Source organism: Ictalurus punctatus, chromosome 20 (assembly GCF_001660625.3).
Source record: "Ictalurus punctatus breed USDA103 chromosome 20, Coco_2.0, whole genome shotgun sequence".
Taxonomy (NCBI): Eukaryota; Metazoa; Chordata; class Actinopteri; order Siluriformes; family Ictaluridae; genus Ictalurus; species Ictalurus punctatus.
Window position 1 is genome coordinate 7,422,470 of NC_030435.2, and position 12,945 is coordinate 7,435,414.

At 36.7% G+C, this 12,945-nt stretch overlaps 2 protein-coding genes across 2 annotated transcripts in view; one reads left to right on the forward strand and one right to left on the reverse strand.

Annotated features, from left to right (window-relative positions):
• dscamb (Down syndrome cell adhesion molecule b) overlaps nucleotides 1-4,615 on the forward strand; it is a 160,475-nt gene extending 155,860 nt beyond the window's left edge. The window contains exon 33 of the mRNA XM_017495030.3: nucleotides 2,429-4,615. Coding sequence (XP_017350519.1) covers nucleotides 2,429-2,802 — 374 coding nt within the window. The 3' untranslated portion in view covers nucleotides 2,803-4,615. The remainder of the gene's footprint in view (nucleotides 1-2,428) is intronic.
• A 424-nt stretch (nucleotides 4,616-5,039) lies between these two features.
• Nucleotides 5,040-12,446, reverse strand: pcp4b (Purkinje cell protein 4b). The gene is made up of 3 exons (XM_017495261.3): nucleotides 12,373-12,446; nucleotides 7,412-7,463; nucleotides 5,040-5,497 (listed from the first exon to the last, which is right to left on the reverse strand). Exons 1-3 carry the CDS (start codon nucleotides 12,379-12,381, stop codon nucleotides 5,367-5,369), a joined length of 192 nt encoding a protein of 63 aa, XP_017350750.1. The 5' UTR covers nucleotides 12,382-12,446; the 3' UTR covers nucleotides 5,040-5,366.
• Between the last annotated feature and the right edge of the window lie 499 nt (nucleotides 12,447-12,945).

The following is a 12,945-nucleotide window of genomic DNA, read 5'->3' on the forward strand; positions in this document are numbered from 1 at the left end:
AATGACTGTTTATAATATTATAACACAAGTGATAAAAGGAACTAGCTTGTTTTGCAGATGTTCCACAACATTAAATGTAACTATAAATGGATAAAAGTATGTCTTTCTTTAACTAATAAATAAAATGAATAATCATTGGCAGATCTCTGGGGGGCATGGTGGCTTAGTGGTTAGCATGTTTAGCTCACACCTGTGGGGTTGGCAGTTTGATTCCTGCCTCCGCTCTGTGTGCACGGAGTTTGTATGTTCTCCCTGTGCCTTGAGGGTTTCCTCCAGGTACTCTGGTTTCAATTCAATTCAATTTTATTTGTATAGCGCTTTTTACAATAGACATTGTCTCAAAGCAGCTTTACAGAAATATCAACACGGTATACAGATATTAAAGGTGCGAATTTATCCCAACTGAGCAAGCCACTGAGTGGCGATGGTGTCAAGGAAAAACTCCCTAAGATGTTTTAAGAGGAAGAAACCTTGAGAGGAACCAGACTCAGAATGGAACCCATCCTCATCTGGGTAACAACAGATAATGTGAAAAAGTTCATTATTGACTAATATGAATTCTGTATGGCAATAGAAGGAGCCGTAGTCCCAGCAGTCTAGAATTGGAGTATATTAGAGCTCCATCCAGAGGCAGGACATCCGAAATGGATCAGGTAGGTCCGGAGATCAGAAAGGATCAGGATCTCTACTATCTCCATAAAATCGTGTGTGGCTCGGCAGAAGGAGAGAGGAGAGAAAAGATTATTAGGACTGGGAATTAGCCAGATACTAGTCCAATAGAGAGACTAGTCAGGGTAGGCGTGAGTAAACAAATACGTTTTAAGCCTAGACTTAAACACTGAGACTGTGTCTGAGTCCCGAACACTAATTAGAAGACTGTTCCATAACAGTGGGGCTCTATAAGCGAAAGCTCTTCCCCCTGCTGTAGCCTTCACTATTCTCGGTACCGTCAAATAGCGTGCATCTTTTGATCTAAGTAAGCGTGGCGGATCATAGAAAACCAAAAGGTCGATTATATACTGTGGTGCGAGACCGTTTAGTGCTTTATAAGTTAATAGAAGTATTTTATAATCAATGCAAGATTTAACTGGGAGCCAATGCAGTGTGGATAAGATTGGGGTGATGTGGTCGTATCTTCTGGCTCTAGTTAGGACTCTAGCAGCTGCATTTTGGACTAACTGGAGTTTGTTTATGTTCCTACTGGAACATCCCTACAGTAAGGCATTACAGTAATCTAATCTAGAGTTAGATTAGAGTTAGAGTAATCTGGGGTTTCCTCCCCCAGTTGAAAGACATGCGTTGCATTTCGAAATTGTGAATGGGTGTATGAGTGTGTGTGCAACTGTGCCCTGCCCAATACCCTGTCCAGGGTGTCCCCCTCCTTGTGCTGAGTCCCCTGGGATAGGCTACAGGCTCACCCTGACCCTGTCTCTGGTAAGCAGTACGAAAATGGATGAATAACTGTTGTATAAGAGCAAACAAATGAAACATCTAGGAACATGCTGTTATTGGAACATAGTCAATTTTGTGGTAAGTAACTCTGCTTCTCAGTGGGACTCATCACAACAGCCATCACTGATTATTCTTGCTGTGTTTTATTCCTTGCACAGTGCACTACAACACTATTATTTTAGAACCTAAGTACTCTGGAAACTGTATGTATAGTAGTTAATAAAAACCCATTTTGGATTTGGCCTTAAATATTGGTTTAAATAAAGAATGATTCCTTTTGTTGGGCGCACAGTGGCTTAGTGGTTAGCACGTTCAGGGTCCAGGGTTCGAGTCCCGCCAAGGCCATGTGTGTGCGGAGTTTGCATGTTCTCCCCGTGCTGCGGGGGTTTCCTCCGGGTACTCTGGTTTTCTCCCCCAGTCCAAAGACATGTATGGTAGGCTGACTGGCGTGTCTAAAGTGTCCATAGTGTATGAATGGGTGTGTGAGTGTGTATGTGATTGTGCCCTGTGATGGATTGGCACTCTGTCCAGGGTGTAACCCGCCTTGTGCCCGATGCTCCCTGGGATAGGCTCCAGGTTCCCCGTGACCCTGAAAAGGCGTAAGCGGTAGAAGATGTATGGATGTATGGATGGATGATTCCTTTTGTGAAGAAGTCTTGAAGATGGCGGATGTTTACAAGGAAGCCTAGACAAGAAATGTAGAACTGGGCTAAATGTCAGTGACAAGAAAACATTACTGTGGATTAAAAAAAAGTTGATGATTGTCTCTTTTACTCCATTAAGTGATACAGTTTTCACCTTTTATTATTACCTTTGCAATGCAAACAAATTGTGTAGCTGTAGTGTAACATTATAGGCTCATGAATATTCAAATGCTTACCAAAACTAATAATAAAGTACTGAAAGGAATTAAAATACAATTGCAAGAAATTAATAGCATTGTCTCTGGTGAGATGACCTTGAATCCTCTGTACAGGGGGTGAACTGGTCCACCTGCCTCCTTACCTGCGCATGGACTTCCTGCTGAACCGGGGAGCAGCTCATTCGGGCCGGGAAGCCACAGGTCAGACGTGCCTGGAGCCACAGAGAAGTCGCACAGCAAAGCGGCCGGCCGTGTTAGCCCCAACGCCCTCCGAGACGCCTTCCACTGCACCTGCCTCCTCCGGCCCACCCAGCAGGGAAGCGGTGCAGCAGTGGCAGCCAGGCTCGGCCTCCACGCTGCCCCACCGCGAGCCAGGGGACCTCGCCCAGGCTGCCAAACTCAGCAGTTCCCAGGAATCACTGTTAGACTCTAGAGGACACCTGAAACAGAGCAACAACCCATACGCAAAGTCCTACACACTGGTATAACACAGGACTTTAAACACATGGACCATTGGGCACAGCACCACACACACACATTTACACACACACACACATTTACACACACGCACACACACAAATACACACCCACATGCGCACATGCAAAACACATTTACATGCTCACACACACAAGCACACAAACATAAAAAAAGCTCTGCTGCAAAGAAGAGCACTTTTCAGAGACATAGATGAGCCCTGTATATACATATTTCAGAATTCTAAAAGGCAAAATTGATGTTCTTTGCATCTGTTTTTTCTTTTTCATTACGTATCACTCCCCTGATATATTCCTTTTACTTTTGCACTCAGCGTTTCTCTCACCTTCTTTTCTTTCTCATCCTTTTCTTTAGCTTGCATTTTGGAATCTTTATCATTATTTTAAATAACACCATTATGAAGATTGCCAAAATTATTTATTTAAATTGACAGAGGTACTACTTTTGAATTTATATCAAGGATAATTCTATAGTCATTATTATTATTATTATATAAAATAGATGAAAAATATCAAAAAATTAAAAAAAGAAGGGTGCGGAACACTCAGTGGGAAAGTGTTCCATTCTTTATCCATGAATTTTTCTTTATCTTTTTTTTTTTTTTTTAATGTTGGGATGTGATCAATGAATGATTAGCTTTTTACCATGGCATAATGTTCAAAGATTACAGAGGAAGCCGAACGAATACAGTAAGAGTGATATGGACGGATGACGTGCGTCTACTTTCTCTGATCTCGTCAGATGGTTGAGATTTCGAAGGACTGCATGGGGACCTGAAATGTTGAGTAAAGTGTCGGCTCAAAAAAAAAAAAATTCCAAAAGACATTTTTATTTGTCATACTAAGGAATTCTATAATAATGTTCATATAAATATAAAGAGATCACTTTTATTTGTGGATAATCCAGGGAAAATGGTTTGGTAAATAAAGTCCTTAGTCATGTTTGCACACATCTGGTTTGATTAGGCAATCAAAAATGGGTTCGCTTGTCTTTTTTTCCTCCTCCTTCTTCAGTTGTTTGTGAAACTGGTATGAATTCAGCCTGTTCAACACCAGCAGTGCAGGACATTTTTGAAAAGGTGAAAAGATTTCCTTGCAAAATTGAATGCTACTGTCTCTATGTAGATGGTAAGTAGGGGTGTAATGATACACAAAATTCTAATTCGCTATGACACGATGAGACATAGTGGTGTTTCAATACAATACATAAGTACAATACACTCTAAAAAATGCTGGGTTATTTTTTCTACCCAAACTCTGGGTTGAGCCTTTTGGGACATTTGAGTTATTCTTCAGTCTTGGATTGTTTTTGGGTAGTTTGGTGTAACCCAACCGCTGGGTTTGTGGCTGGGTCCTTTCCACTGACAGTTGAATCAATGTACCCCGACGCCTCAGCCCAGCTCCTTGGGTCAAATCAACTAAGCACAGACTGTTTGAATTCGCCTCAGGAAGTAGCGGTTTTCACACAGACAGACTGTTAGATTTATTTGGAGAAACAAGGTTCGTATCTATATATTTATCCATAAAACCATTACTAGTGTGGAGAAAAAGCAAAAATGTGTTACAACAATCCAGTTTACATGACATTAAATGCACCTCGTTAGCTTGGGCTTACTTGTTTGTAATGTCCACTGGATCGTAAGTTGGTTTTTTGGATGTTTTAAACGTCTCCTTTGATCAAAATCTGACGTTTTCGCCTTAAATATATTAAGTTTATAATTATATTTGAGTCATTTACTTCAAAGTCTGTATATAAACACCACTTGAGCAGCTCTATCAATACATTTCTGAACACCTTGGGTATAAATAAAGGAGATACCATGCTGACATATTTGTTTATAATGTGGTATATTTCACATTTTCAAAGGGTAAAAATAGCCCTGAAAATATTAACCCAGTTATGAAATAGAATTAAGCGTTTAATGTAAATGTAATGTAAATACTTTGGGTTGAAAAACAACCCATTTGCTGGGCTAAAATGAACAACCGAACTTGATGGGTTAGTTAAGCCCAAAATGTGTCTTATATTTACCCATCCGTTTAGCTACAAATAACCCAATTTAAGTTGTTTTTAACCCAGTGTTTTTTACTTTGTAGGCATTTCCAGAATATGTCCCTTAGGTTTCCATTTTCAGTTGACTAAAAAAGTCAACATTGTAAAACTACAATAATTTAAACTTAATCATGACACAATGTGGGATCCATTCGGACCAACGCCCAACGGAGTAACACCAAACACAAGTGCAAATTTGAAAAAAAAAATTAAATTTGAAAAACCCAATGAAATTGCTCTCATTTCTTAAAATTACTATTAAATTTGCAGGTTGTAGGAACACAGGAACATGTAAGTACAAGAAAATTCTCAGTGCAAACAATAAACTTCTTTTATACAATAGTTGACCAATAAATTGCATAATTTATTGAAAGGTTGAAAGGATGTGACTTTGCTCCAGCTCCACCTCACTCCTTGAGTCTGTATAGAATGAAATTCTTTCACATGCAGCATCACACCACACCTCTCTGGTGTGTCAGTCAGGAGAGGTTTCCTTTGCAGCCACTAGGACTTGTCTTCAGTCTTCTTCTTCTGGAACCTCCTGAACTGTGATTGGATGGCAACCGCTGCCTTTTCTGTTTCAGGGGCATCCATGTCGATGTCAAAGTCCTCTGGAACATCCTTCTTGGATGCATCTGGGGGTGAAGGAGATATTTTGATTTTGATTTTTTTATTTATTTGCAACTGTTCCTCACACATTTCAAATCTGTATCTGCAGGCTATTGTTTCATTAAATAAATAAATAAAATATGTAATTTAGATGAACCATGTAGGTTTAAGCTCAATTAGTCCATAAGATTTTTAACATGTATTTTTTTATTTTAAAGCTGCAGAGGGAAATAGGTCTCTACATATATTTATAAACTGCATATCTTTTACATTCCTGCTGAGCAAATCCTAAAATGACTCTTCTGTTTAATTTTTTATCAACGGATCATTTAGCATATGGCTTTTAGAACATCTAAATTAGGACCATATGCTGAGTTGAGCACATGTTGTTTAGAAAAACAGATGCTCAGCTGTAGGAAATCACATTATCATAATGATATGCTAAACTAATGAGAAAAAATGGTTATGCTGAAAGCCAAATGTTACAATACTAAGCAGCACTGAGTTAATAATGAGTGAGAATAGAGGCAATACTAAACAACATTGTCTCACATGTGCAAATCCGTCTTACTGTGTGAATTGACCCTTAAACACTTAAAAACATTAGAAATGGATAAAGTAAGGATGAAGGTGAGAAGTTAATGTTTTTTTTAAAAAACTTCTTTATGACAGGATGTCCATGTCAGTGGCTCTAAGTCAGGCAGAGAAGCCAGTGGTGCCTTGTAAATGGATCAAAGTGGCAGATCACAGTCCGTATTTCAGTGTTGTTTTTATTTAGTATAAATCGGATTCCTGAACCTAAAGCCTTCATGAGATCCATCAGAACTACTATCAGCTCTAGAGGATCATCAAAATATGATCCATCCTGTGCAACCTGCATGTTCAGGCACATAAACCAATAGTCAAAGGGTCTCCTGCATTTCATCCTGAAATTTATATTATATCAGCTCACTTATATTTGCTGTAGAGCTTTGCTTATTTAATTGAAAATAAGTAATACATGCGTGTTTTATATCTGGGCTTTACTTGCTGAATAACAAAAATATGGATTCCTCCTTTTGAGACAAATGTCTGCTAAACAAAATGAAAGCATTTGGCTTCCAATTATTTCATTTAATTGCATTGTCGGACACCATAAAAGACCACTGGGAATAGGACATGATTGTTATCCTTAAATGACACTTTATGCACACATGGCTATTTCCTGGTGGCACTTGAGTCACTTACTTGGGAAGTTGTTTCATCACTGTGCATGTGTTCTGTGGTGGGCTGGAGTGGCTTTTATTCTTAATATCAGAACTGAGCAACTTTTAGCCTAAATAGGGAGCATTATTTACACTTTGAGCAAATGGCATCTTCAATATAGGAGAACGGTCTGTTATAGTCTGTTGGGGTGTGCAACCCCAATTCTGAAAAAGTTGGGACAGGATGGAAAATTTGAAGAGTCATTTGAAAATTCAATTCACCCTGTACTACATTGAAAACACATTATTAACTATTTTAAGATGTGTTGCGGCCATCAAATACAAAATGACCTTTTTTATTCTTAAAATGGTACATTTACTCAGTTTAAACATTTGATATGTTTACTATGTTCTATTGTGTATAACATATGGGTTTATGAGATTTGCAAATCATTACATTTTGGTTTTATTTACATTTATTTACATTTTACACAGAATCCCAGCTTTTGTGGAATTGTAGTTGTATATTTTTTTTCCAGACAAATGTAAGGCCTAGTGCCAACCTTCTCTTATCAGAGTTTCTGTAACCACCTTGTTTTGTTCCAAAATGAGCAACAAATATATATATATATATATATATATATATATATATATATATATATATATATATATATATATATATATATATATATATATATATATATATAATATTTCTTTTAATATTTTATTTTATTAGTTTATTTAGTATCTATTTACCTTGCCCTCCAGGTGTTTTGCTCTTTCCACCAAGTGCTGCTGATCCTTTGGTCTGCAAAAAAGAAAATGCTTTGTAGTAATTTTCCTTTTTTCATTCGGTGATCTGGTTATTACAGCAAGTCTCACAAAATACAGTTATTACAACAACCACATACATGTACACACAAATTATACTATAGTTATTATTTTCTTCAGGAATATAATAGCTCTTTTCTGGACAAGCCTGTTTTCATGGGACATTGCATCGTGATCCCATGGCACAACTCGATATAGACAAATTAGACTTGTTTTAATTTGCATACAAAAACCCTCAAGGAGGCAGAAAACACATGATACAGGTTAACATAGAACAGCCTTGAATTTTATACAAAAGACATTATATTTTTTTGCTGTTCTTAATTGATTTTACTTGATTTTTGTATTTTGACCGTAATTTGGTCTTGCCAGTTCCCACCTTCTAGCTAACTCTCCCCTACCACAAGACAAGTTCCAAGCAGGGAAAGTTGGTTAATCAGTGAATTTTTTCTAAATGCCTCACATGCTGCATCACAGGGAGGTGTAACCCACTTAGAGGAAAATGTTATCTGGCATCTTCTGTGTGCATGAGCTCACAGACACACACGATTCACTAGTTACCCTCTATTAGCTCTCTGAGAGCACGGTCAATTTTGCTGTCACAAGCAATGGATAGCTGTGGCACTGTTGCCATTCGAACTTACCATCTATTGATGATAGGGTTAGCATTCTTGCATTGGTGACTTATTTCTATTTATTTTCAAGCAAATGAAAAACCGGAATAGACCATTTTGAGGCAAGCAAATAATATCCTTACCCAGTTTTCTTCCAAGTTAATTTAATCAAATTCAAATGAGAGCAAAATTCAGCTTTGCCACTTAGGAGTATGTAGACATTATAAGAAACAGAAGATTTTCTCGGTTTAATAATGTTAAAATGAATTATGTGCGTTCATTCAAACCTAATAGCTGTGCACTGAAGAAGGCTGAAACCTTCATCTAGAAAACGAACATGCTACTATCCCTGTACAGTATATGTCCAAGTTTACCATGCAGCATTCAATTCACTCCTGTGGCGAGCTCTGCTGGATACATGCAGTGCATGATGCTTACATTTTTCCTATGAAGATTCGCCTATCATCCGGAGATGATGAGTTCAAATCTCAGTGATGCCTCACGAGTCCAAGACTGGCAAAATTGGCTGTGTTATGAGAGAGGGAGGGGTGTCGTACTGTCTCTGCCCTATCAGTCACAGCAACACTAGCCAATCATGGGCATCTATGAGTTCAGGCATGCAGAAGTGGGCAGATGGCACTTTCCTCAGAGAGTGTTATGTTTCCCCCCATTATTGCATGAGCAGCAGTTCGAAAAGATGTGGTCGGCTGGCTTCACGTGCCTCAGAGAAAGCAAGTGATAGCTTTTTGCCCTTCCTGGTTGGCAGCTGTCATGTGATAGGGGAGAGATGCCTGATGGGTGGGAATTGGTCATGAATAACTTTAGGAGAAAATTAGTAGAAAATGCTCTGCCTATAACAAACCAATAGAAAGAGACAAATGACAAACGGCGAAAAAAAGAGAAATCTGGCTTTTCAGATCAATACAGTGGGATTTGTCGCGATGGAGGATGGAAGGAGGATTTCCCACAGCAGAATTTTCCCTAGCTGGTGAAACCCTTGCTTTCTATTCACACCAGAGACACAAGTGATGACTTGTATAACTATTTAACTGTGTAATTTAAATATAAGTTCTGCTACCATTTAAAAGTCTGTGTGCTTCATTTCAGCAAAATTCATGACAAATAGATTTGGAAGGAGAATGGTGGGAAAAAATGCTCATAAAACTCATCCTGGAATAATAAACAATAGATGCCTTTAGAATTATATGCTCAATTTATTATGGAGTGAAATTGCATGTTGGGAAAAGTGTGCAGTGCCATATCTATATATACAGTGCCCGTGCAATAATAGCAGATTAAACGTATTGGTCCAAATCCAATATCATTTTATTGGCATTAAATCCAAAAAATTTATGAGAAACAAAAAAACAATGCAATCAAGGCAACTACAAAAGCATTTTAAACACACACCAAAACAATCCAGATTGGGGATTTAAACAGGGGTTTTTGTTGTTGTTGTTGTTGTTGTTTTATACCTTATGAAATATTTTAACCCATTTCACTACTCAGACTTAACCATATAATAAAGCCATAAATTTATTATTGTTGTAAATTTATTAGTTATTGATTTTAATGTAGAGATTTGCATCATTGCACTGCCTCGGCAAAAGAGAGAGTGTTTAGAGAGCTCGAAAATTTATTGCCTGTGCTTTGGTAGTCGAAGAAAAAAAATCACCAAGCTCAATTTATTCTCAGAGCACCCTCTCAGTCCGGACCACATACTGTAATTTGTGCACGTGTGTGACAGACAGAGAGAGGGCTGTAATGTGATTCATATGGTATTTAAATTGCAATCAAATTTTCATATTCATTAACTATTTCACTGTGCATCTGAATAATTTGAGTACAGAATCAAACAGCATCAAAAGTTAATCTAAATATGCTTGGGTAAGTAAAATGATAACCAGTCCATAACAAGTACTGACATTTTTTTATGATCATTGTTGTCTTTGCCCAAGGCATTATCGGTATTTGGAGATCAGCATTTCCATAAAATCATAAGTGGGGGTGACGATTTAATAAGATTTAATAGCCCAACTTTGCATCTTCTTTTTTTCTTTTCCAGTTTCATCATTGACAACTTCCATCTACCAGCCAGGGAGTATGAGGGCTTCCTCCGAAACAAACATATCAGAATTTATGCAACATCACAGCATGTACAATGTGCTAGGAGAAGACACTAACGAACAAGTGCCATTAGAGAGGTTATCCAGTTGTTGTTTTTTTGTTATTGTTGTTTTGTTTTTTTTAGTTGTTTTGTTTAGTTATTTTATTTATTTTTTATTTTATTTATTTATTTATTTATTTATTTATTTTGGGGGAGGGGGGGGGGCACATTAACCAATTACCCGAAACCACAGGATGATCTGTTGATCCCTTGCCATGATATTCACCCTAATGTCTTTAAGCTATATCTTACCCTGCACACTCTTCTAAATTACCATTTAGCAAGTTAAATTCATCAGCAAGTTAAATTCAATTTAAATCAAATTTTGTTTGTATAACACTTTTAACTTTAGACACTGACACAAAATAGCTTTGCAGAAATTTGAATAATTTAGGTTTAGATCGTTATTGAGCGAGCCAGAGGTGAAAGTGGCAAGGAAAATGTCTCTGAGACAACTTGAGTAAGAAACCCTGAGACTGAAAAGGGATCTGGGGCTCTTAATTTCTTGCCAGTGTCAGTACTGTTCTGCGCTTGCACTCTGTGGTCATAAATTAAAGCACTGTGACATTTAAACTCCACTGAATAGAACATGCATTACTGCTTCACTCCTTGCACAGACACATAGAAATTGCTATGTTCACAAAATAATTTCAGTATGAGGTGAAATTCATATAGGCTATATTGTACTATAACATAATAGACCTGTACACACACAGTGACAACGTGCTTAGCCGACACTCACTGTGAGCTGCCCCTATAGATTTTTTTATAACATAGGTTTTATAATAAAGGTTTTTTTTTAAAGTGCTGTGCATGCTGTATGTTTAAATCGAGGCAATAAACATGCATTTATTTAGTTGCATAATACCATTCCATGGCATTATATTGACTATATAAAAGTGGTAAATGTGGGCAGAACTGGATCATCACTCATTGCATCACAGAATTGTTTAAGGAACAAACAACCAATGTTTATAAGAATTTTTTTTTAAAGATCTTACTCTATCCTTTCCTTTATTTTTAGGCTGCTATATGCAAGCATCACAAACAGGGTATATTCTCATTAAATATTTGGACTGAAAATATTTGTTGTTATTACTGTCTAAAGTAATATCCACTTTTCATTCTTAATTTTGAGTAGTAGCATCCTATCTGACTGTGTCTGTTTACAGTACAGATTATTGTGGTCTGTGAAACTGCTTATTCTAAAGATGGTATTATAAATTTATATTTATATAATATATTAATATGTTATATTGTTATATTATATATATATATATATATATATATATATATATATATATATATATATATATATATATATATATATATATATATATGATTCAGTGCTTTGTGTTGTGATGGCAACATATTCAGTAAATGCTTATCCTGGTCAGGATTGAGCTGAAGCCGGAGCCTATCCCAGGAACATGTGATGTGTGATATGTGATTTGATATACAACTTGTGCAAACAATTCTTATTTTATGATTGAAACTGATTGAATTTCTAATAAATTAATAAACAAACAAACAAATCAATAAATAATGCTTCAGACTCACTTAGCCAAATAAGTTATTAATACCCATGTATTTTGAATAAAAGAAATCAAAAACTGATTCTATTTTCTAAACTGGATATTTGGGGGGAAGAATCACAACCAATCAGCAGTAAGCTTGGGAAATAATTCCACAATGTCAGCATAAAACAGCATCATTTATTTGTTACGCAGTGATCTTAGATTTTTATTTATTATCCACTCTCACTCTTGTAGCTGATGTGGTGCCATTATATTTTTAACTTTTTACGTAAATGCTTAAAATCTATTCACCTGTAAATGGGGATATACTTTTAAGATTATATAAATGGATCGTAATTAGTTTTAGCGTAACATGCACCATTCTAGGTAAAAGATACTAAAGATACCAAAGGATAGCAATAATAATAATAATAATAATAATAATAATAATAATAATAATAATAATAATAATATAGCATCATATATAATACTGTATTATAAACCTAATTACACAATTAATTGAAAAGCAGCAATAATTAACTGCTTGTTAAATAACTGACATTAATTCATGCAAAGCACAGAACCTACCTCACTCATGGTGAAGCGGTAATCTTCTATACGGCTTTTCTCTCCTACACTGACTGAAGTATCCTCTGTCTTTTCCCACTACGTGTGTGAGTATCAAACGAGGGGCTTTATAAAGTATTAAAGTATGTCATCATGTTTCACCCAAACCAATAAGAGCTCCTTCAGCAAATTTGCATCACAGACACCGCCTACCCATGTACCACTGGCTGATTCTGAAAAGGCATACTGGCATACTGTTTCTGTCTTTACTGTGCAATATTTACTATTCCCCAGTTGTATTAGCTTATGCAGTATGTGACAGTTATTATCCGGTATACTATTCATGTGAGTGCCTGTCAGTCACCTGGAAGCCATTCCCTCACTGTTACTTCATCTTGTTTCATTTTTGTGCAGAGAATTCTCAAAAAACTGTATTGGTTGTAGCTATAACTGATGCAGTAAAGCAAAAGAGAACAGCTTAAAGGCAATCATTAGCCTTAATTTGGGAATAGGGGTACAGTGTAAATGGCACAACTAACTACTATAGATCCTCTCCTGTATCTAGTATTAAAGCATCACAGCCAATTAAGATGC

Excerpts from the sequence above, each read along its gene's own strand:
- pcp4b (XM_017495261.3), bottom strand. Across the intron at positions 5,498-7,411 it reads CAAAACACCTGGAGGGCAAG|ATGCATCCAAGAAGGATGTT; the intron begins GTAAATAGATAC and ends CTTCACCCCCAG.